The sequence below is a fragment of the Hemitrygon akajei genome, chromosome 31 (assembly GCF_048418815.1).
Source record: "Hemitrygon akajei chromosome 31, sHemAka1.3, whole genome shotgun sequence".
In the NCBI taxonomy this organism is placed as follows: Eukaryota; Metazoa; Chordata; class Chondrichthyes; order Myliobatiformes; family Dasyatidae; genus Hemitrygon; species Hemitrygon akajei.
Window position 1 is genome coordinate 30,737,298 of NC_133154.1, and position 25,850 is coordinate 30,763,147.

Genomic DNA, 25,850 nt, shown 5'->3' on the forward strand with positions numbered 1-25,850 from the left:
GACTTGGGTTCTTTGCAGGAATGGGACCCGCTCTCGGGGCCTCACGACTGGCCACTTTTTGATATGCCTGGAAGACTAGCACGCCTTCAGGGCGCCGGATTTCCGTGGCTCTGGAGACGGGTTGATTCAAGGCTGGTACCCCTGATTGAGGCTTCGTGGGAGAACATGGAAAATCACGAGCTGTGTGTCCAGAGACCTGAGCCTTTCCAGGGCCAATTCTCTGGGTGCAGGGCTGGAAAAAGCGACACAACAGACTTTTAACATTATAAATCAACGTCTCCCTCTCGCTGTGAAACGGAACACCTCTTTTTCCCTTATTAAGGAGAGGGAGAGCCTGTGGTATGTCGAATTACCAGGTGAATGAGTAGTCTTTGGGGTACTGCAAGTCTGTGTCTTTACTGATGCTTTGCTGCAAGTGTGAGTGCTCGATAGGGGGGGTGCCGATGCTTATTTTTTGCTGGTGAGGGAGCGGGGTTTGTTGCTTTGCTGCTTCTTATGTGGGGGGGGGGACAGCTGGGGGCTGGCTTTGGGGTTCTAAGTAACTGTCATTCATTCTTTGGGGCATGTGGATGTTTGCGAAGTAAAATAATTTCAGGATGTACACAGTCGGCCCTCCTTATCCGCGGATTCTGTATGCGCGGATTCAACAAACCGCGGATCAGGAAAACCCGGAAGTTCTCTCTCCAGCACTCGTTGTTTGAGCATGTACAGACTATTTTTTCTTGTCATTATTCCCTAAACAATGCAATATAACAAACTATTTACATAGCATTTACATTGTATTAGGTATTATAAGTAATCTAGAAATGACATAAAAGTACAGGCAGTCCCCGGGTTATGAATGAGTTCCGTTCCTGAGTCCGTCTTTAAGTCGGATTTGAAGTCAGAACAGGTTCATCCGGTATTATTTAGCGTCAGTTAGTCAAACGTTTTTCTTAGTACACAGTACATATTTTACCTTTCTATGCATATAAAACACTTAAGAAACATACGTATTTCAATAATTAAACCACTGTGTTGCTTAGTAATAATTGTAGTTTTCATTGGGGCAGGGCCTTTCATATGCTCCATTACAATTGTTCCGATCATTGATCGATTGTAGCCTAACGCTTTTCCAATGACCAATGGCGTTTCACCTCTTTCAGATCACTTTATTACTTCCACCTTATTTTCAATCGCGATTGTGATTATTTTCGTGAACAGAAACACTGCAGATTCAGAGCTGCGACGCCAGGTCCTAATGTCCACCGCACAGAGAGACGTTAAATAAAGTCCGGGGTTCCGCTGGGTCCTAAAGACCACTGCACTGATGCATGTTAAATAAGGGATTTGAGCATCGGCGAATTTTGGTATCCGCGGGGGGTCCCGGAACCAATCCCCTGCGGATAAGGAGGGCCGACTGTATTGTATACATTTCTCTGGTATTAAATATACCTATTGAACATCAGAATTTCTCGTCTATATGCTGGAAGCACTTGCCCAGCCAGCTCTTCCCGGTAAATTGTGCAGACACTCTCACATACTACCTTGCTGCTTTGTGGGTGGTGGCTGCATTTCCCGGCTGCCCTGCAGCAAACTGTCCAATACAGCCTGGTGCTCAGACAGCAGCGACTCATAAACCAAGCGAGAGGAAGCCTGAGAGGTTCGATCCACTGCCTCACACAGGAGGATGAGACACTGGGGGCAGAAAGGAGAAACATAGGTCACAAGTAAAATAGATGCAGTGTATTTCCACAGTAAAACACTGTGAACCTTCCTTCACATCATCCTATCACACACTCCACGTAGGATACAAAATGAAGCTCCCTCCACCCATTGCAGCACACACTCCCAGAGTCAGACATAGCATGAACATTCCTCCACACGGTCTATCACACACTTCTGGGGTCAGGCACAGGGTGAAGCCCCCTCCACACCATCCCATTATACAACTACCCCCAGAGTCACTCAGTGTAAAGCTCCCACAATACTGTCCCTTTGACAGATCGAAGAGGACAGTATGTGTTCCACACTAAGTCCCAGAGGTGAGGGGAAGGACTTAACTTGACACTCGGTTCCTGGGGGTGTGGGGGGGGGGGGGGAAAGACAGGGTACCTGCCACATTATCCTACTGCCTTTTCCACTTACCGTGAGAGCTTGTTCCTTCAGCCGCGGTTCCTGGATGGACTCCTGTGACACCAGCCAAGGGAGGAGTGACAGGAACTGGGAGGCAGACTGGTCCAATGCCTGTATCCTGGGAAGAGTCAGAAGGAACCAGTGAGGTTGGGGAAATGGTGCCTGGGGCTGCATGAACCACTGTCACCGTGTGCCTGATAACCAGATTCAATCCAAGCAATAAGGCCATATGGTACAGGAGCAGAGCAAGTTCATCATGTTATTCATTTCAAGTACTGTGTTCACCTAGTGTACTGTGTTGAGTTCTGAATCAAAATCAAGTTTATTATCACTAAATATGTTATTAAGTTTGTTTTTATGTGGCAGTAGTACCCTGCAATGTGTACAAAAGAACAACAAGTTACAAAAAGAAATATGAAAAAAATCAAAGTAGTGCAGAAAGAGAGTAAAACAGTGAGGTGGTGTTCTTGGATCATTCAGATAGGGAGCCATGGTAGTACAGCAGTTAGCATGATGCTTTTACTGCTCAGGATGGAGTTTGAAGTTCATTTCTGACATCATCTGTGTAGACTACCCGTGGAATTCATGGGTTTTCTCCGGGTGCTCCAGCTTCCTCCCACAGTCCAAAGACGTACCGGTTAGTAGGTTAATTCTTTATTGTAAATTGTCCTGTGATGAGGATAGGGTTAACTTGTGGGCTGCTGTGTGGAAACATTTTCTCACAGCTGCACAGACCAACCATTGCTCTGAGCAGGAAATTTCTTACACAGCCTGAAAACTACGCGCACACTATACTAACATTATATAAAAGAAAATTCCAGCCGCGTGGCAACAAAGGCTATGTGCACGGCCGTATTTCAGTTATTGTGCACTGTGCATCTATTCAGCTGAGAGGGAAAGGTGCTGGGCAGTGTGGCTCAAAGGGCTGGAAGGTCCTAACCACACTGTATCTCTAAATTAAAAAAAAAGTAAAATAAATTCTGGAGGTGCAGGGGAAGAGGCTGTTCCTATAACATTGACAAAGTGTGTCTTCAGGATCTTGTACATTCTCATTGTCTTGGAGAGTGAAGGTCCTTGATGAGGAATGCTGGCTTCCTGAGGCATCGCCTTTTGAAGATGTCCTCGATGGTGACAAGCTAGTGCCCATGATGGAGCTGGCTGAGTTTACAACCCTCAGGGTTTTTTTTCTTGATCCTGTGCACTGGTGCCTTCATACCAGATGGTGGTGCAACCAATCAGAATGTTCTCTGCAGTACACCAGTAAAAATTTGCTACAGTAGGGGACAGCATAGTAGCATAGCAGTTAGTGCAAAGCCTTGCAGCAGAAGCTGTAAGATCAAGGTTCGATTACTGCCACTCTCTGTAAGGAGTCTGTACATGCTGCCCATGACCCTGTGGGTTTCTTCTGAGTGCCTGGTTTCATCCCACACTCCAGACACATGGGTTATGGTAAGTGAGCTGTGGGCATGCTATTTTGGCACCAGAAGTGTGATAACACTCGCAGGCTACCCCCAGTGCAGTCCTCGCTGACTCTGATTGCACAAAATGATGCATTTCATTGCAACATACAACATGTTGGAGGGACTCAGCAGGTTAGGCAGCAGAAACAGATAGTTGATGCTTAGGGCTGAGGCATCAGGACTAGAAAGGGAGGGGGAAAAAAGCCAGAATAAGGTGGTGAGAGGAGGGGAAGGAGTACAAGCTGGCAGGTGGTAGGTGAAGCCAGGTGAGGAGGATGATAGGTGGGAGGGGGATGAGGGATGAAATGAGTGTGGGAGGTGATAGGTGGAAAAGGTAAAGAGCTGAAGGAGAAATCTGGAAGGAGGAGGAAATTGGTAGGAGAAGAAAGTGGACCATGGGAGAAAGGGAAAGAGGAGTGGAACCAGAGGGAGTTGATAGACAGGCGAGAAGCGGTAAGAGGGGAAACAGAATAGGGAATAAAAAAAGAGAGAAGGGGAAGCAGGGAGAAATTACTTGGTTAGAGACATCAATGTCCCTACCATCAGGAAAGAGGCTATCCAGTTGGAATATGGAAGCCTTGACCCAATATGTTGAAATAGGAATGGGGAATGGAATTAAAGTGATTGGCCACAGGCAAATCCTGTCTGTTGCGGACAGAGCAAAGGTGTTTTCATGTTCAAAGTTTAAAGTAAATGTTATTATTAAACAACATATATGTCACCACATAAAACCCTGAGATTCATTTTCCTGCTGATATGTTCAGCAAATCTATAGAATAGCAACCATAACAGGATCAATGAAAGATCAACTAGAGTATAGAAGACAGCAATTGTGCAAATGCAAATATAAATATAGATAACAAGAACATGAAGTAACAAGATAAAGAGTCCTTAAAGTGTGGTTGTGGGGACATCACAATGGATGGGCAAGTGGGTGTAGGTATTCCCTTTTGTTCAGGAGCTTGATGGTTTTAGGGCAGTAACTTGGACATGGTGGCACGAGTCCCGAGATTCTTGTACCTTCTACCTGATGGCAGCAGTGAGAAAAGAGCATGGCCTGGGTGGTGAGGATCTTTGATGATGAATGCTACTTTCCTACAACAGCTACAACTTACCGTGCACAAAGCCATGTTGACCATCCCTAATCAGTACTTATCTATTCAAATACTTACATGTTTGTTCCCTTAGAATACCTTCCAATAACTTTCCCACTACTGATGACAGGCTCACTGGCCTTTAATTTCTTGGTTTATTCTTAGAGCTTTGCTTAAACAATGCAATAACATCAGCTAACCTCCAAACCTCCAGTACCTCACCCATGGCCAAGGATGTTTCAAATATCTCAGCTAGGGCCCCTGCAATTTCTGCACTTGCCTCCCACAAGGTCCAAGAAAAAATCCCGATCTAATTTGCCTCAAGACAGTAATCACCTCCTGCTCTGTAATCTCTTTCAGGCTTATGACCTCACTGCTGCATTGCCTCACATCTATAGACTCTAACTGTCTCCTGAGCAAATACAGATGTAAACTATCTATTTAAGACCTCCTCCACCCCTTTTGGCTCTATGCTTACATCACTTCTCTGATCTTTCAGAGGACTAATTTTGTCCCTTGCTATCCTTTTGCTCTCAATATATCTGTATATCTCAATATATCAATACACCCTCAGCCAATAGGCTGGTCCTGGACTAATTTCCACTTGGCATTATTTACTTATTATTATTTAATTATTTATGGTTTTATATTGCTATATTTCTACGCTATTCTTGGTTGGTGCGACTGTAACGAAACCCAATTTCCCTCGGGATCAATGAAGTATGTATATAAAGTATGTAAAGTATATATAAATACTTGCTGTGCACTTCCTTCTTTTTCTTAACTAGGGCTTCAATAGCTCTCAAAAACCAAGGTTCCCTAAACCTAGTTATCCTTGCCTTTCACATTCTGACAGGAATGTCCAAACTTTCTACTCTCAAAATTTCAATTTTGAAGGCCTTCCACTTACCAAGTACACCTTTGCCAGAAAACAACCTGCCCCAGCCAACACTTTACAGATCCTTTCTGATACCATCAAGTTTGGTCTTTCCCCAATTTAAAATCTCAAACTGATAACACCTATTGTTATGAGTGCTGAACAGACCTGATGGAAATGGGGTGAAGAGTTAACCATTCCCCCCCCCCCTTTGAGAACTATGAACTATTGCTGTTGCTATGCTGCTAATGAGAGAGAGAGAGAGAGAGTTGAAGCACAGAGGCAGGAACATCTGCTACAGATAAGAGAGACTGTTGATTTATGTATTATGGCTTCTTTGTATATTTGCATTTTTGATATTGTATTGCTTAGTTTACTAATAAACACCTTTAGTTTTCGGTACCACCAGACTCCAACGGATTCTTCTATTTCTGCTGGTCTGTAAACCCAGTTACGGGGTACGTAACACTATCCTTTTCCATAATCACCTTGAAACTAATGGCATTATGATTAATAGATGCAAAGTGTTCCCCGACACAAACTTCTATCAATTGTCATGTCTCATTTTCTAAAGGAGATTTGGTATCGCGCTCACTAGAAGGATTTCAATGTACTGATTAAGGAAATGTTTCTGAACAAATTTAACAAACTCTTTCCCAACCAGCCCTTTTACAGAATGGGAGTCCCAGTTAATATGTGGAAAGTTAAAAATCACCAACTATTACAACAGCTTGCAATCTCTCTACAAATTTGCTCCTCTAAATCTGTGAACTGATGGGTGGTCTGTAATATAATCCCACTAACGTGGTATAGCTTTATTTCTCATTTCTATCCATAAAGCCTCACTAGATGAGCTCGAGTCTATCCTGACTGAGCACTGCCATGACATTTTCCCTGAGTAGTAATGCCCCCCCCTTTTAATTCCTCCCATTCTGTCGCATCTAAAACAATGGAATCCTAAAATATTGAGCTGCCCGTCTTGCCCCTCCTGAAAGTCTCAGTAATGGCTACAATATCATAATCCCATCTGTTGATCCATGCTCTGTGCTCATCCACCTTTACTACAATACTTCTTGCATTGAAGTATATGCAGCTCAGAACATAAGTCCCACGATGCTCAACTTTCTGAATTCTGACTTTGTCTGAGATCTTAACAACATCTGTCTCCACAACCTCTTCACTATCTAATCTGGTACTCTGGTTTCATCCCCTTTAATTCTGTAGATTCCCCACCCTCTGGCTGAAGAAATTCCTCTTCGTCTCAGTTCTAAAGGGATGTCCCTTTATGTTGCGGCCATGCACTCAGATCCTGGGACTCACTCACTGACGGAGACGGCTCCTGCATGCCCACTCTATCCAGACTTCTCATATCGGGGAGGTTTCAATGGGATCATAAGGCTAGAAGACACAGTAGCAGAATTAGATCATTCAGCCCATCAAGTCTGCTCCGTCATTCCATCATGGCTGATTAGTTATTCCTCTCAATCCCATTCTCCTATCTTCTCCCCGTGACCTTTAATGCCCTGACTAATCAACCCGCACTTTAAATATACCTAGTATTCACTTCCTTTGCTATCTGAGGTAATGAATTCCATAGATTCACTACTCTGGCTAAAGAAATTCCTCCTCATATTTGTTCTAAAAGGATGTCCTTATATTCTGAGGGTATGCCCTCTGGTCCTAGACTCCTCCATTATAGATAACATCCTCTCCCTGCCCACTCTATATAGGCCTTTCAAAAGTCAAAAGGTTACTATGAGAACCCCCTCATTCTTCTGAATTCCAGCAAGAATAAGCCCAGAACCATCAAACACTCCTCATACATTAGGCCTTTCATTCCTGCAAACATTCTCGTAAACATCTGAACACTCTCCGATGCCAGTATATTCCTTACTTCCAGTTAAGATAGCAACACTGAACACATACGATAGTTAAAAAGTTAAGAAATCTGACTAAAACATCACTAAAAATACCTTTTCTGAGGTAAATTGTGTTAAGTTAATTGCCAGAAACAGTGAAGGGGTGAGTGATGGTGAGGTGAGTTCAGGGGATGAGCCGAGATGGTGTGTTGCAGAATTGTTGCAGATGGAGTTCTGATTCCAGTACAACTGGCCCAGGTGCAAGGTTGCATCTCTCTGGATGCCAAGAGCAGAAGTTAAGGCCCGGGCAGAGGAGATTTGATGCTCGTACAACTGGCCCATGTGCGAGGTTGTATTTCTCTGGCTGCCGTGCTCATTTGCAGAGCTTGAAAGCGGCTTCGGGCTGGGCAGCAAAATCCGGGCCAGCAGCGAATTGCTGGACGGTGTGTCCTAGGCCCAGAGCCTCTTGCTGCAGTGGTACCTGGGTCCTAGTGTGAGGTACGATACACTGTTTAGACAATTAAAACACAGTCCCAAATTGAAGGGAAGAGCTGATTTCATTCGCTGTCCATGATGTTCAATCTTCTCTTTAGGGAACAGCCTTTTGCTGTTCTGTTGTTTGGTCAATTTAAACGCTGGCCCAGATAGACTGAAAAGACAAGGTGTCGGAATCTGGGGTGAGAGCCAGTTGTGCTTGTTCCCCTCCCTCCATGGCGTTGATGCTATGAAGACTGCCCCCCGCTGCTGTGCTCTGTGCCCACTAATAAGATGAACTGATAAGCGAGGCTTTGAGACTTCTCTGGGCTGCTCTGGGATTTGAATCTGAGGACTCAATTTGGTTCAGAATGTTGTTATTTGCTTCAATTGCTTGCATGATATGTGTTTTTTTTTTCTCTTGCACAACGAGTGTTGGTCTTTTATTTTTATTCTTTTGTTTTTCTCAAATTGAGTTCTTTCTTTCTTTGTGGTTACTTGTGAGCAAGTATATCTCAAAGCTGTATAATTTATACATTCCTTGAATCTTAAATTCTCTCTTAGATAAGGGGCCCAGAACTGTGCACAATTATCCAAATGTGGTCTGACCAACACCTTGTAAAGCCTCAGAATCAGAATTGGATTTAATATCACCGGCATATGTCATGAAATCTGCTGCTTTGCAGCTGCAGTACATTGCAATATTATTGTAATAAAAACTGTAAATTAAAGTATATATAAAAATAAATTAAATAAGTAATGCAAAAAGAGAGGGGAAAATACTGAGGTAATGTTCATGGATTCATTGTCCATTCAAAAATCTGATGGCGGAAGAGAGAAAACTGTTCCTGAAATGTTGAGTGTGTGCCTTCAGGCTGCTGTATCTCCTTGATAGTAGCAATGAGAAGAAGGCATGTCCTGGGCGATGGGGGTCTTTAATGATGGATGCTGCCTTTTTGGGCCTTCGCCTTTTGAAGGTGTCAGGATGTTAAGGAGGCTAGTGCTCACGATGGAACTGGCCGAGTTTACAACTTTACCAGCTCTTTTTGATCTGTGCAGTGACCCCTCTATACTATCCGGTGATGCAACCAGTTAGAATTCTCTCCTCAGTATATCTGTAAAAATCTGCATCTTTGGTATGCCAATTCTCCTCAAACTCCTAATGAAATAGAGCCACTGTTGAGCCTTCTTTGTAATTGGATCAATATGTTGGGCCAATCCTTTTATTCTCCCACAAACCTCTTGACTCTCTGCCTCACCCACACAATGGGGCTGATTAGCCCACTGACTCCACACCATTTGGACAATGGGAAAAAGCAGTGCACCAATGAAAAATACGCTGGGTACCTACCCACTACCAGAATCCATGCCAAAGTCGCCAGCAAAGTAGGCAGATAGAGCAGACAGGAGGTCGCAGAGAACAGGTGCTCTCCAGGGCTGCTGTAGGACAGAGAGAGAAAGAGGGGAGGGTTGAGTGAGAGATGGGGCTAATGAGGGCGGGGGGACGGGACGGTGAGTGACGGAGGGACAGATGGGGGAGGGAGAGTATGTTAGTAGAGATTGAAAGGCATAGGGAGGTGGGGAGAGAGGAGAGGGCAAATGGAGGCAACACTGCCAAGGGCAAGAGGGTATGGGGAATTGGGTGGAATGTTCGGAGATAGTTCAAATGGGGGAAATAGGAGATGTGAAGGGAGGGAGATGGAAGGGGAGTGCCCAGTGGGTGGGGCCAGAGCCGAACAAGAGGTGGCAGTGTAGCAATACAAAATAAAGAGGGGGTAAGTTGTGCAGTGCAAGAGGTGGGCGGCACAGGATGGGGGGTCAGCAGGGTGGGCAAGTGCGGGGGGCAGAAGACAGATGTGAGACTAGGTTTGGGGTGGGGTCAGCAAGATTGGTGGGGGGGGTCAAGAGAGAAAAGGAGGAAATAGCAAGTGCTGCAAGTTGGGAGAAGGGAGGGGTGGCAGTATAAGAGGGGAACAGGGTGGCAGATGGGAGATGGTAGGGGAGTTAGATGGGAAAAGGGAGAGAGGTGGGAATATGGACAGGAATGAGATGGGAGTTCGGAAGGAGAACTTCCTTGGACAGGAGAAGTGAGCTGAGATGAGAGGAGAGAGGGAAAGGGAAGGAAAAAGAAGGGAGGGTGGAGGAGGTAGACAGGAAGGGACAGTAGAATGATGGGAGGGGGATGGGAGATATGAGATGGTAAGGGTGCAAGGCAGAAGAGCAGGGTCATGGGTGAAGAGGGTAGAAAGATGGGAGGGGAGTGGAGGGAAGCAGAAGAGGGGTGGGGAGGGACGTTGGAGAGGGAAAGGAGGAGTCAAGGAATACGGGAGATTTGAATGAGATAAGAAGTGCAGTGAGAAGGGAGAGAGATTGGAGACAGGATCAGAAAGATGAGTGATGGGAGGTAGGGGAGGAAGGATGGGAGACAACAGACAAGACAGGAGATGGCATAAGATTTTGGGGGAAGAGGGTGGGTTATGGAAGATGGGGGATGGGGGTGAGGGTAGGAGATGGGAGATGGTGAGAGCTGAGGTGTCGGAAAGGGCGTACAGGGGTTACACACCTGTCGGTGACACGAAGGAGATAGGGAACAGAGGTAAAGTACAGGAAATGGGGTAAGAGCTTACTCACCTGTCGGAGGCGGATACAAAGAACAAGACAGCGGTGACTCACCTGTCGGAGGTGGATACAAAGAACAGAGATGCCGGTGACTCACCTTTCGGAGTTGGTCACTCTGAAGCACAGCCCTGATGAGTTGTAGCAGGAGCTGAGGTAGGCACAGGCTCTGACAGAAGGTGTGCAGCAGCTCCCCGTCACATCGTGTGGCCAGCAGGTGGGTGGTGACGCGCAGCACCGGGCGAAGTCGGGAGGCTCCCTCCAGCATCCCCTCCAGTACCTACGCAATGTGGAAGGAAATGATCGGGGGAGCATGGACAGGTGTGGTTCTAGGTCACGCACCCCACACACACACAGCTTGCATGCACATGTGTATTGACTGCCCATGCACACAATGTGTGGCACCTTCACGTGCACGCTGAACATTCAAGCGGTCTGCGCTGTCAGCACATGCACACACAGAATATATACGATCTACATGAACACACAACATATACCCATCTGCATGCACAAACTGTACAAATCCTCCCTGCATGCATAAACACATGCATTTACACTGCAATCTTGTCGCCACAATGCATTTATGCATAACAGACCATCTCTATGTGTCGACATAATGCAAAGCCCAGTCTGCACATGTATCAATCTCTATGTACATCTACACAGTGCACACTGTCTGTATGCAAACATACAGCACACCCTGTATGTGTACATACAGTGGATGCTGCCTACATGCAGACATGCATACACATAGCACACACCCTGTCTGCATGAGTACACACACAACATACACACATTATCGATCTTGTTTGCACACAAACCCCCCCCCCCACCTTGTTGATCCTGAGCACAAATCCACACCCAGTGATGCTTAACACCTGCCCCCCACACCACCCAGCATGGCTTTCCCGAGCCCTTGAGGCTCCTGTGTCATACACCACCCAAGACCATCACCTCTGCACCAACTTCCCCTTCACCTGCTTGGTCTCCCATACCATACACGACTCAAGAACAGCCACCATTCCTCCGCACAGATGCTCCATCTCTCATTTGGGGTTCCATACCATTCAGGAACAGTTCTCACCTCCCCGACTTACCCGTCCAGGCTTCTGTGCCATAACCCATTCCCCCCGTGTCAACCTCACCCCTCCCCTGGATTCCCAGTACCATACAACACACAGGACACCACATCCCCCCCTACACCTGCTCCACCCTTTTCTGTTTCCTGTGCCGAACACCACCTGGCATACCTTGTCCTTCTCCCTGTGCTGACAACCTCCTACACCCCTGCCCTCCTTGCTACACCAGCCTGGACGCAGTGCAATGACCTGGTCCCCATGCTGATCTCTTTCTCATCCCCATTCCATAGGGACCACCCACCCCCAAGCTAACCTCTCTCAGTCCTGCAGAATGGTTTTGGACTGAAATGTCAACTGTTTACTCTTTTCCATATATGCTGCCTGGTCTGCTGAGTTCCTCCAGCATTTTGTGTGTGTTGTTTGGATTTCCAGATCTGCATATTTTCTCATTTGTGGTTTGATAACCTCTCCCCCTTCCAGGACTTCTGTGACATACACCACACAGGACTAGTGCCCCTCCACACCAACCTCCCCCTTCCAGAGTCTTTGTGCTGCACACTCCCAGAGCAGAACCCCACCCCCACCCCCAACTTCTGCAACCCGTACCTGTGCGCTGGAGTTCTCCAGTCGAGTCCGCAGTCGTTCGCGGAAGGTGGGGTCCTGCAGGAGAGCCAGCGGGGTGCTGAGCTGCAGAGCAGATGGGTCAGTGGCCTCGATCAGCTGTTGCCATTCATCATCACTGTCCACCGCCTGAAGGGGACAGATAGGAAATTGTGACTGGCTCCTGCTAATCAACATTCCCTCCTCTCTCCACCATCACGTCACTACTGGAGTGAGGGTGGGGGGAGGGCGTAATCCAGAACTCCCCCCCCATCCACTGGAATCTCCCCCCATGGCCTGAACGGTGCCCTCACAGAGGGTCTCCGAATTAAGCGGCAGGATACAGATCGATTGCAGGCACAGGAGGGGTTTATTCTATGCAAATTTGAGATGTTGCACATTTGGAGGTCAAATACAAGCACGGAATACAGAACAGTACTGCGCAGTATAGGCCCTTCGGGCCACAATGTTCTGCCAACTTTTTAATCTACTCCAATATTAACCTAATCTTTCCCCCCGAAACACCTTCTATTTTTCTTTCATCCATGGGCCTATCTAAGAGTCTAGTTGGCATGCCATCCAAAACTTTGACAAACTCCTACAGATGTGTAGTGGTGAGTATGCTGACTGGTTGCATCGTGGCCTAATAGGGAAACATCAATGCTCTTGAATGAAGAAATCAACCAAACTTAGTGGATACAACCCAGTCCATTATAGGTAAAGCACTCCCCACCACTGAGCATATCTACAAGGAATGGTGTCACAGGGAAGCAGCTCTCTTCTTGCTGCTGCCTTCAGGATGGAGGTACAGGAGCCTCAGGATTCACACCACCAAATTCAGGAACAATTCAATCATCAATTCATTCAATCATCAGGCTCTTGGACCAAGGGGATAACTTCACTCAACTCAACATTGAACTGTTCCCACAATGTAGTGTCTTATTTTCAAGGACTCTTCATTTCATGTTGTCAATATTTATTGTTTATTTATCATTATTATTTTGAGTACTTTTTGTATTTGCAGTTTGCTGTCTTTTGCAGACTGTTATTTGTCTTGCTACATGTGTTTTTTAAAGTTGATTCTGTGGTGATTCTTTTGTATTTACTGTGAATGCCCAGAAGAAAATGAATCTCAGGGTTGTATATGATGACATATATGTTCTTTGATAATCAATTTACTTTGAACTTTAAACTATGTATCTGCCTCTACCACTAACACTGGCAGTGCATTCTATGAATCCACCACGTGTGGAAGAAAGCCCACCTCTGCCATCCCCCCATTACTTTCATCCAATCATCTTAAAAGTCAGTGCTCTCATATTAGCCATTGCCAACCTAGGAAAAAGGTGCTGGCTGAACACTCTATCAATGCCTCTTATCATCTTAAATACCTCTGTCAAGTCACCTCTCATCCTTCTTTACTCCAAAGAGAAAAGCCTTAGGTTGTTCAACATTTCTTCATAAAGCATGCTCTCCAATCCAGGCATCATCTTGGTAAATCTCCTCTGCACCCTCTGTAACTCTTCCACATCCTTCTGGGGCAACCAGAACTGAGCACAATACTCCCAAGCGAGGCTAACCAGAGTTTTAAGTAAAGAGAGAGTGCACAGTTAACTGCTGAACTCTTAATGGTGTTGGTGCACAGTCCAAGGCCACCTATAACTGGACACACTGATACAGTGGTACAGAAAGTGTTTAGAATTCTCACCTTTATTAGTCGACACATTGAGTTCAAGACTGCATTCAGTTCTGGTCACCTTACTAGAGGAAGAGTGTGGAGGTTTTGGAGAGGGTGCAGAAGTTAACCAGCATGCTGCCTGGTTTAGTGGGCATTAACTATAAGTAGAAATTGTACACACTTGGACTGTTTTCACTGGAGTGCAGGATGCTGAAATGAGACCTCTTAAGAGTTATATAAGATTATGAGAGGTATACATTGGTTAGGCAGCCAGTATCCTAACACCAGAGGGCATGCAACATAATTGAGAAGGAGGCTATTAAAGAGGTGCAGGGCAAGTTTTTTTTAAACACCTGGAATGAACTGCCAGATGTGATGGTTGAGACAGGTACAGTAGAAGTGTTTAAGAGGCTCCGAGGCACATGGATCTGTAGAGAATGGAGCGATACTGGGTGTGTGGGCAGAGAGATGAGGTCTCTGTAGTTTAAAGTAGAAGATGCAGAATCCTCAAGGGCAGAGTTAAGAAACTGCAAGAGTAAAAAAGAACAACACTGATGTGAAGCCTCCGAACAGTAGCCAGAATGTGGGATACAAAATTACAAAAGATAGAAAAGGCACGTAGTCATGGAGGTTTTCATTATGTGGGCAGACTAGGAAAATCAGGTTGGTGCTGGATTCTAAAAGAATTCATTTGTTGAATGTCTACAAGCTTCTAAGCTAAAGATTTTGGCCTCAATATCTCCTTGTGTAATTGGATCCTTGATTTCCTCAACTGCAGACCCCAGTCATTTCAGATGGGCAAAAATCTCCTCCAGCCTCCATCAGTACAGTTGCACCACAGGCTGTGTGCTTTATACCTGCTCTACCTGCTTTATACTAATGACCGTGAGGCTAAGCACAACTCCAATGTCGCATTCAAGTTTGCTGACAACACCACTGTCATTGGTCAAATCAAAGGTGGTGATGAATCAGCGGACAGGAGGGAGATTGAAAATGTGGCTGAGTGGTGCCACTACAACAACCTCTTACTCATTGTCAGAAAGAGCTGATGAGGAGGAGGAAACCTGAGGTCCATGGGCCAGTCCTCATCGGGGGAATCAGAGGTGGAGGTGTGCAGCAAGTTAAATTCCTCAGAGTTAGTGTGTCAGAGGATCAGTCCAGCCCAACATGCAAGTGCCAATACGAAGAAAGCAAGGCAGTGCCTCTACTTCCTTAGATTCAGCAAGACATCCAAAACTTTGACAAAACACCCAAAGATGTGTGGTGGAGAGTATAATGAATGGTTGCATCATGGCCTGGTATGGAAACACCAATACCCCTGAACATAAAATTCTACAAAACGTAGTGGAAACAGCCCAGTCTATCACAGTTAAAGCCCTCCCCACCACTAAGGACATCCATATGGAGTGCTGTTACAGGAAAGTAGCCTCCATTATCAAGGACCCCACCAACCAGGACATCTCACTGTTGCCATCAGGAAGGTGGTACAGGAGCCTCAGGACTCCCAATACCAGATTCAGGAACAGTTATTACCCTTCAGCTATCAGGCTCTTGCACCAATGGGGATAACTTCACTCAATTTCACTTGTCTAATCACTAAATTGTTCTCCCAACCAATGGCAAACACGAGGAAATCTGCAGATGCTGGAAATTCAAACAACAACACACACAAAATGCTGATGGAACACAGCAGGCCAGGCAGTATCTATAGGGAGAAGCGCTGTCGACGTTTCGGGCCGAGACCCTTCGTCAGGACTAACCGAAAAGAAAGATAGTAAGAGATTTGAAAGTTGTTCTCCCAACCAATGGACTCACTTTCAAGGACAGTTCATCTCATGTTCTGAATATTTATTTCTTATTTCTTTATTTTTCTTTTGTATTTGCACAATTTGTTCTCTATTGCACACCAGTTGTTTGTCCATCCTGTTGGGTGTCGTCTTTCATTGATTCTATTGTGTTTCCTGTGAATGCCCACAAGAAAATGAATCTTGGGGTTCCATATGGAGACATATATTTACTTTGATAATAAATTTACATTGAACTTTGAGATGGCTTTTTAATAGCAGCTTGTGGTAGAACCCAGTAAGAAAACACAATTCTGGATTGGGTGTTGTGTAATGAACCAACTTGATGAGGGAGCTTACGGTGAAAGAACCTTTAGGAGACAGTGATTAAAATATGATAGAATTCACTCTGTAGTTTGAAAGGGAGAAGCTGAAGTTAGATGTATCATTATTATAGTGAAGTAAAGAGAATTACAGTGGCATGAGAGAGAACTTGGCCAAAGTTAATTGGAAGGGGACACTTGTAGGGATGACAGCAGAATAGCATTGGAGAGTTTCTGGGAGTAATAGATTCAAAGGCCTGCTTTGAATTACTATATGGGGAGTCAGCGGGAGACGCTCATGGAGTGAGTACTGTTTCAGATCCGCTCCATAATCTTTACTTATTTTAACCTTTGATCACCCTTATTCAACTTATTGTTACCTACACCAAAAGACTTTTGCTACTTTCTCGGGCTTATTGTTAAGATTTTATCGTGAATTTTGGAAGATATGCAAACAGAAATGGCTCTTAGATCCAAAGGACGAGAACCGGGGCGAAACCCGAACGGTAATGGAAAGAAGCCAGCTCAACCTCAACGCACTGAGTTAACTTATGAACTGCTTATGGAGCTTTTGGATAAAAAATTTGAGGAACAACGTCAGGCTTTTCAACGAGACATAAAGGTTTTTCAAGATTATATGGTTAAGACGGATTCAGTAATTAACCAGCAGCAAGCGCTTATCTCATTGCTGCAAGAGGAAGCGCGGAAACGAGATTCGACAATTGAAAAATTGCAACAGGATTTAATTTCGACTATTAAATTGGTGGAGACACTTAAAGCCAAGAGTGTCGATTTGGAGAATCGGTCCAGAAGACAGAACCTACGCATACTTGGTCTCCCAGACGGCATAGAACAAGGCGATCCTTCGAAATACTTTGCTCAATTTCTAAAAGATGCGTTTCCGTCGGTTTTTCCAGTAAACCCTCCGCTACTTGACCGAGCACATAGAATTTGGAGTCGATCACCGACGGTTTCAGATAAGCCCCCGGTGGTAATCGTCCGATTTCATTACGTACACGATAAAGAACAACTCATTCGTGAAGCTCGAAGGGCTGGGATGATTAAATTTCGTGATTATTGTTTTCGCTTGGTCCAGGATTTCAGCCCAGAAATCATGAGAAAAAGGCTGCTTTTTAAACCTCTGATGTCTGAATGTTATGAGAAAAATCTAAAACCTGCGCTCTTATACCCGGCGAAGCTCAGGATCTCCCCCCCGAATGCTCCGCGTAAAGTATTTCTGTCTACCTTTGAAGCGAAAAAGTATTTGGAAGAGAACTTCCCTACTGATACAGTTACTACTCTCCAGTAAATGAGTGATTCTGATCGTGAAAGATGGTTTTTGATTTTTTAAACCAGGGTTAGTCTCTGGTTATTGGTGTAGGTTTATCCTATACTTCATATTTAAGTTAAAGTGTGTTTTCGTTATATTAATCGCTCTGTCTTATACACTTTAACTACTATACTATATTTTTGTCTACTATTTTTGTTCCCTTGAAGGTATATTTTTAACCTTTCGAAGTGAATTTTTTGTTTAATATCAAGATAATGGTTTTTTGTAAAGTATTGGTTTAGTTTAAGATGGCGTTATTGCTTCTTTTTTCGTCTTCTTCCTATAATGCATCGCTTATCATAGTTTAAATACTTCTTGATTTGTTTGGGTTATAACCCGATTTATAAACTTTTAATGATTTTATTCCCTTTTTCTTTACAACTCAGCATATTAAGAAGCGTAGTTTTTAGTACTGTGATCATAATTCTTAAAGTTCGGGTGGTTTTTTATATATATCCGTTAAACACGGAGTGGTCTGCCGCTGATATGGGGTTAGAGTTAGTTTCATTTTTTCTTTTTTCTAGCCATATTTTGGCTTTTTTTCTTTTTCATATGGGGGTGGGGGTTGGTCTGTTCTCTTTTTTAATTTTTTTCTTATCAATTTGTTTTAGTTTTTTTACTTGGGCTGTTCATGAACTACAAATATGTCTACGATGTCGTCACTTCCGGGTCCGCTCTTTATTTTTGTCCCTCTTCCGGATGCATGAGTTTATAACATGGTTAACCCTTTATATACCAAAGGGATGACTTTAGAAACATGGTTCAAACCATTAACTTTGTGTCTTGGAATACTAATGGATTAAACCATCCGATTAAACGAAAGAAGATTTTCAAAGTATTCCAAAGACTTAATGCTCATATTATTTTTGTACAAGAAACTCATGTGAGGAAGGAGGACAAATATTGCTTTTTTAGGTCTTGGCGGGGTCAACAATATCATTCGAATTCGAATGCCAAAGTTAAGGGAGTTTCAATTTTTATTGACTCCTCTATTACATTTGTTCAACACGATATCCTTTCGGATCCGAATGGTAGATTTTTGTTAATTACGGGTTTACTCGGTAATAAAAAGGTTGCTATGGTTAATGTTTATGCCCCGAATGTGGATTGTCCTGACTTTTTTAAGTCCTTATTTACTTCTTTACCTAATTTAAATGAATATAAATTAATAATGGATGGTGACTTTAATTGTTGTTTAATTCCTTTGATGGACAAATCTACAACTATTCAGACTCTACCCAATAAGTCGGCCACTTGTATTAACTCCTTTTTGACTGATAATGGAGTTTTTGATATTTGGAGATTTCGTCATCCTAATGACAAAGAGTTTTCTTTTTTCTCACATGTTTATCACTCCTATTCGAGAATTGATTATTTTTTTATTGACTCTTGTTTTATTCCATCGGTAATTGGTTGTAATTATGATATTATAGCTATTTCTGACCATGCTCCATTAAAACTTTCTATTAATTTTACGGATACAGCTTTAAATGCTAGACAATGGCGATTTGACTCTACCTTATTGCAAGAACCAGACTTTATTAAATTTATGAAGGAACAGATTGATTTCTTCTTTTCAACTAATTCCACGGAGGATATCACATGCGGAACACTTTGGGACACTTTAAAAGCGTATATACGTGGACAGATTATCTCATATTCTGCTGGTCTGAGAAAACGCATTAAGAAGGAAACTCTTTTACTGGTTGATAAAATTAAAGAGATTGACAAGAAATATTCGACTACTCCTAGCATGGAACTTTATAAACAAAGGGTTGAACTTCAAATGGAACATAGTTTATTACTTACATCTCCGATAGAAAATCAATTAATGAAAACCAAATCTGATTTCTATATACATAGTGATAAATCAGGAAAACTGTTAGCTAGTCAGCTGAAGAATGTTTCAGTTAAACGCCAGATTACTAAGGTTCGACAGCAGAATGGGGATTTGACAGTTAACCATGATGACATAAATAAGTCTTTTCAAGACTTTTATACCTCCCTGTATAAATCTGAATTCCCTCAGGATCATAATACCATGTGTGATTTTCTCGGGAAATTGAATTTTCCAAAACTATCATCTGATGATATTTCAGTAATAGATACTCCGTTTACAGATGCGGAAATTAAAGGGGTTATTTCCTCAATGAACTCTGGGAAAGCACCAGGTCCAGATGGGTATACAGTAGAATTTTTTAAATGTTTTTCTGATACTCTATCTCCTTGGCTATGCAAGGTGTTTGAAGAAGCAATTAGATTGGGGAAGTTGCCACAATCTTTTTATAGAGCTTCCATTTCTTTAATACTGAAGAAAGATAAAGACCCTACTGATTGTGCATCCTACAGACCAATATCTTTATTGAATGTGGATTCTAAGATTTTTTCCAAGTTGCTGGCTTCTAGGTTGGAGAAGGTATTACCCCAAATTATTTCGGAAGACCAAACCGGTTTTATTAAAAATCGCTATTCTTTTTTCAATGTTAGGAGATTATTGAATATTGTTTATACTCCTTCACATAATACTTCAGAATGTGTTATATCATTAGATGCGGAAGGCCCTACTTATTTTATGTGTTGGAGAAGTTTAATTTTAGTCCGACCTTCATTTCTTGGATTAAACTGATATATCAAACTCCAGTAGCCTCGGTGTTTACTAATAATCAAAGATCTCCATTTTTTCGTTTATTTCGGGGCACTAGACAAGGTTGTCCTCTTAGTCCATTACTATTTAACATCGCCTTAGAACCTTTGGCAATTGCCATCAGAGAATCACATGATATTTTGGGTATTAATCGTGGAACAGATATTCATAAGGTATCTTTATATGCAGACGATTTATTATTATTCATCTCTAATCCTGAGAAATCTATTCCAGCAGTCTTATCATTGTTGGCTCAATTTAGTGAGTTTTCTGGGTATAAGTTAAATCTTAATAAGAGTGAATTGTTTCCTTTGAATAAACAGGTCCCAAATTATGGTATTTTACCTTTTAAATTAGCTAACGATTCTTTTACTTATTTAGGGATTAAAATTACCAAAAACCATAAAGAATTATTTCGGTTTAATTTTTTACCCTTAATTGATCAGATTAAAGGTTTGTTTACTAAGTGGTCACCATTATCTTTATCTCTGATAGGTAGGATTAATGCTATTAAGATGGTTATTTTACCTAAATTTTTATATGTTTTTCAAGCGGTACCAATTTTTATTCCGAAATCCTTTTTTACTAATGTTGATTCAAAAATTTCTTCATATATATGGCAGAATAAAAATCCCAGGTTAGGTAAAATATACTTACAGATGACAAAGAAGGATGGTGGGTTGGCATTACCCAATTTCAGATTTTATTATTGGGCAGTTAATATTAGATATTTGATATGTTGGTTGAAAGAATGGGATGGTCCTTTTGGCCCTCATTGGGTGAGTTTGGAAACCAAATCGGTTTCTGCTTATGCTCTGGGTTCTATCTTAGGGACATCTCTCCCTTTTGCTCTTTCTAAATTGCCGAAGCGAATTGACAACCCGATAGTTAAATATACCTTACGTATATGGTTTCAATTTCGGAAATTTTTCGGGTTGACTCAATTCATGTTAAATAGTCCTATTGTATCTAATTGTTTTTTCCATCCCTCAATTATAGATCATGCTTTTTTGGCTTGGAAAACTAAGGGATTATTAAGATTTTCCGACTTATTTTTGGACAACTGTTTTATGTCCTTTGAGCAACTAGCTAATAAATATAATTTGCCTAGATCTCATTTTTTTAGATACTTACAGGTTAGGCATTTTTTAAGTACGGTACTTCCTTCGTTCCCAAATTCTCTGTCTTCAGATACTTTGGAAAGTTTGTTTGAACTAAACCCTTTTCAAAAAGGGCTTATATCAAAACTTTATAATATAATTATGAAGATACGTTCAGTGCCCTTTGATAAGACCAAAAATGATTGGGAAAGAGAACTTAATCTTATTATTCCTATTGAGAATTGGGATAGAATTCTTAAATTAGTTAATACATCATCTATATGTGCCAAACATTCATTATTACAATTTAAGGTTGTACATAGGGCCCATATGTCCAAGGATAAATTAGCTCATTTTTATTCTCATATAAACCCTATTTGTGACAGATGTCATTTAGAAATCGCTTCTTTAACTCATATGTTTTGGTCATGTCCACTTTTGAGAAAATATTGGAAAGATATTTTTGATATTATTTCGGCGGTATTGAACACTGATTTACAACCCCATCCTATTACCGCAATTTTTGGTTTACCGATGATGGACTTACTTCACTTATCTCCTTCCGCCTGTCGAATGATTGCTTTTCTCACTTTGATGGCTAGAAGATCTATTTTGTTGAATTGGAAGGAAATTAATCCTCCCACGGTATTTCATTGGCTTTCTCAAACTATGTTATGTCTAAATTTAGAAAAAATTAGAAGTGCTGTATTTGATACTTCTATTAAATTTGAAAAGATATGGAGACCATTTATTCAATATTTTCATATGATGTAATGGCCCTGTGCCGGGCTTATTGGTTTTTTTTTTCAGCTTTAATCGTATGTATGTTGAGAGGATCGGAGTTGACGTCATTGATGTTTATGTATACTCGTGAGATACTATGAACAGCCCTTTTTTTTTTTCTCTTTTTAAAAGTTTTTTTTATTTTTTTTCTTCTTTGTTTTTTTTTCTTTTTCTTGATACTAGATTAGTAGATTAGCTAACTTCCTTAGATAGATTTTTTTTTCTCTTTTTTACACTATATATTATGAAATATCTAAACTTACCTTGTTCATATATATACTATACGGTTTATGTTTTGGGAAACTTACTTATGCTCTATTCATTGTTTATGTAATACTTTATGTATAATGGGAGTCTATATATTTGTAATCCCTTACCATTATTTGAATTGTATCTCATTCATAATATTCTAAATATTAATAAAAAGATTGAAAGAGAGAGTGAATTACTATATGAAGGATAGATTCATCCCCAGAAAGAAGGATTCTAAAGGGAGGATGAGGCAACTATGCCTGACAAAAATAGTCAATGACAGCATAATAGCAAAAGAGAGGGTATATAATATCACTAAAATTAATGGGAAGCTAGAGGATTGGGAAGCCATTAAAATCAACACAAGGCAATTTTTTAAAAAAGCAATGAAGACAGAAAAGATAAAATGTGAAGGCAAGCAAGCCAATAATATAAAAAAGGATACCAAAAGTGTTTTCAGAAATATAAAGAGTAAAAGAGAGACAAGAATGGATATCAGACTGCTGGAAAATGATATGGAGAGGTAGTAATAGGGGACAAAGAAATGGCAGACAAACTCAATATTTTGTCTAAACCTTCAGCTGGACCAGATGGGCTACACACAAGGGTTCTGAAAGAGGCAGCTGAAGAGATTGTGGAGACATTAGTAATGACCTTTCAAGAATCATTAGATCCTGGCATGGTTCCAAAGGGATTTGAAAATTGCAAATATCACTCCACTCTTTAAGAAGGGAGGGAGGCAGAAGACCTGTGAACCAGACTTCATTGGTTGGTAAGATGTTGGAGCCCATTATTAAGAATAATTTAGGGTACTTGGAAGCTCATATTAAAATGGCTTCCTTAAGGGGAAATCTTGCCTGAAAAAAATGTTTATTCTTTAAGGAAATAACAGGCAGGATAGACAAACGCGAGTCAGTGGATGTTGCTTACGTGGACGAGACCTTTGACAAGTTGCCGCACGCGAGGCTGACAATAGCCCATGTTATTACAGGAAAGATACTAGCTCGGGTAGAAGACTGGCTGACCAGCAGGAGGCAAAGAGTGGGAATAAAGGAGACCCTCTCTGGTTGGCTGCCACCTGACTAATGGTGTTCCACAGAGGTCAGGATTGGGACCACTTCTGTTCATGTTATACGTCAATGATCTGGATGACTGAATTGACGGATTTGTGGCCAAGTGTGTGGACAATACAAAGGTAGGAAGAGGGGCAGGTAGTGTTGAAGAATCAGGGAGTCTTCAGAAGGATTTGGTCAGATTAGGAGAATTGGCAAAGGTGACATATGGAATAGACTGTCGGAAAGTGTACGGTTATGCACTCTGGTAGAAGGAACAAAGCCATAGACTATTTTCTATATGGGAAGCAAATTCAGAAATCAGAAGTGCAAAAGGTTTTGGGAGTGCTCGTGCAGGATCTCGGAAATGTTAACTTGCAGGTCAAGTCAGTAGTAAGGAAGTCAAACGCAAAGTTAGCATTCATTTCAAAAGGACTTGAATATAAAAGCAAGCATGTAATGGTGAGGCTTTATAAAACATTAGTCAGAGTGCACTTGGAATATAATGAACAACTTTGGGCTAAGGAAAAATATGCTGGCATTGGAGAGGATCCAAAGGAGTTCACACAAATAACCCCAGGAATGAAAAGGTTAATGTATGAGGAGCTTATGATGGCTCTGGGGTTTTACTTGCTGGAGTTTAGAAGAAAGAAAGGGGATCTAATTGAAGTTTATCAAATGTTGAAAGGCCTAGATAGAGTTGTTGTGGAGAGGACATTTCCTACAGTGGAGAAGTCTAGGATAAGAGGTCACAGCCTCTGAATACAATGATGTCCCTTTAGAATAGAGATGAACAATTTCTGAGGGTGGTGCACCTGTAGAATTCATTGCCACAGATGGCTGTGGAGGCCAAGACATTGATTGATAAGTTCTTGAGTAGTAGGGTGTCAAAGGTTACAGTGAGAAGACAGGAAAATAGGATTGAGGGGGGATAATAAATCAGTCATGATCTAATGGCAGAGCAGACTCGATAGGCTGACTGGCCTAATTCTGGTCCTATTTCTTCTAGTCGTAATTAGTAAGACACAGCATCGGGGACACACACACACCCCCCCACCCCCAGAGGGGGAACTGAACCCAAGTCTCGGTGCCCAAAGGCAGCAGCTCTACTGACTAAGCCAATGTATGATCCAGCCCCACATTTTACAGCCTTTACATCCCTGGGAGTGCCCTGGATAATGTTACTCACTGCTTTACCCTTATCTTAGGAAGTAGTGCCAGGGAGTCCTTCCACACAGAGACAGGCCCTTCAACCCATCAAATCTGTACTAACAAAGATACATTGGCACTGTCCTATTTTATTCTCTTCATACTAACCCTGGGTGTGTGTGATGGGATGATATGGAGGGAGATTTACTCTGTGTCTGACCATGGAATTATGAGATGGGACAGTACAGAGGGAGCTTTAGTCTGTGTCTGACCATGGGATTATGTGATGGGATGGTATGGAGGGAGCTTTACTCTATGTCTGGCCATGGGATTATGTGATGGAACGGCACAGTCAGTGATGGTGACATAGGAATAGATGGTACCTCATTTTCTGTGCTGTGACTTTTCTTCTTCACCATCCTCGTTGAGATCTGGACCTTGGGGAACTCCAGCTCATAATCCTGGCTGATCTGTTGAAGACTGTTGGCAGAAAAGTGCTCATCAGACCCCAGAAGGAGAACCAACTGACACCTTGTGCCCTAAGGAGAAAGGCTGGCAGGGCCTCAGCCCCTCTCCATCCCCCCCATTTCCCTCCCCATGGCAGTCTCACACCACTGCCCTCTGCCAATAATAGGGTGCATTGAATATTGACACAGGACCTTCAACCCAATTGGTCCCTGCCAAGCAAGGTGCCTTCCCGAGCTGGTTGCATTTGCCGATATACCTCTAAATCCTATTTATCCCATGGACCCCTACCTTTTACCAGGTCTGTGGAGCAGGTTGGAAATGCCTGCTCTAAACTTTTCTTATCTGTGTACCTGTCAAGTGTCTTTGAAACGTATAAAATTCTAAAGGGATTGGACAGGCTAGATGCAGGAAGATTGTTTCCGATGTTGGGGAAGTCCAGAACGAGGGGTCACAGTTTAAGGATAAAGGGGAAGCCTTTTAGGACTGAGATGAGGAAAAACTTCTTCACACAGAGAGTGGTGAATCTGTGGAATTCTCTGCCACAGGAAACAGTTGAGGCCAGTTCATTGGCTATATTTAAGAGGAAGTTAGATATGGCCCTTGTGGCTAAAGGGATCAGGGGGTATGGAGAGAAAGCAGGTACAGGGTTTTGAGTTGGATGATCAGCCATGATCAGACTGAATGGCGGTGCAGGCTCGAAGGGCCAAATGGCCTACTCCTGCACCTATTTTCTATGTTTCTATGTAATTGTAGCTTCCCCTACTTCTTCTGGCAGCTTGTTCCAAATCCCCACCACCCTCTGTGTAGGAAAACTTGCCCCTTTAAATCTTACCCCTCTCACTTTAGACCTGTGCCCTCTAGCTTTAGACTCCTCTCCTCTGGGGAAGAAAGACTGTAATCACCCAACTTATCCATGCCTGATGTGCTTTTACAACCCTCCGTTAGGTCACCCCTCAGCCACCTTTACTCCAGGGAAAACAATCCCTGCATGTCTAATCTCTCCTCATAACTCACATCCACCAGTCCCGGAAGTGACCTGGTGGATCTTTACTATACCCTCTTCAGCTTAATCCCACCATTTCTATTGCTGTATGGGATTCTCTAAATGTGACC

At 42.6% G+C, this 25,850-nt stretch overlaps 1 protein-coding gene across 2 annotated transcripts in view; it reads right to left on the bottom strand.

Moving 5' to 3' along the window:
* Positions 1 to 25,850, bottom strand: part of stk36 (serine/threonine kinase 36 (fused homolog, Drosophila)) — a 68,098-nt gene that overhangs the window by 26,993 nt on the left and 15,255 nt on the right. Inside the window, exons 10-15 of one of the 2 annotated variants that reach the window (XM_073033427.1) lie at positions 24,653 to 24,749; positions 12,181 to 12,324; positions 10,596 to 10,775; positions 9,231 to 9,316; positions 2,128 to 2,233; positions 1,527 to 1,677 (exon numbers count right to left, since the gene is read on the bottom strand). In XM_073033427.1, coding sequence (XP_072889528.1) covers positions 1,527 to 1,677; positions 2,128 to 2,233; positions 9,231 to 9,316; positions 10,596 to 10,775; positions 12,181 to 12,324; positions 24,653 to 24,749 — 764 coding nt within the window. Of the gene's footprint in view, positions 1 to 1,526; positions 1,678 to 2,127; positions 2,234 to 9,230; positions 9,320 to 10,595; positions 10,776 to 12,180; positions 12,325 to 24,652; positions 24,750 to 25,850 lie in introns of both variants that reach the window. The other variant, XM_073033426.1, reaches the window with a different exon arrangement.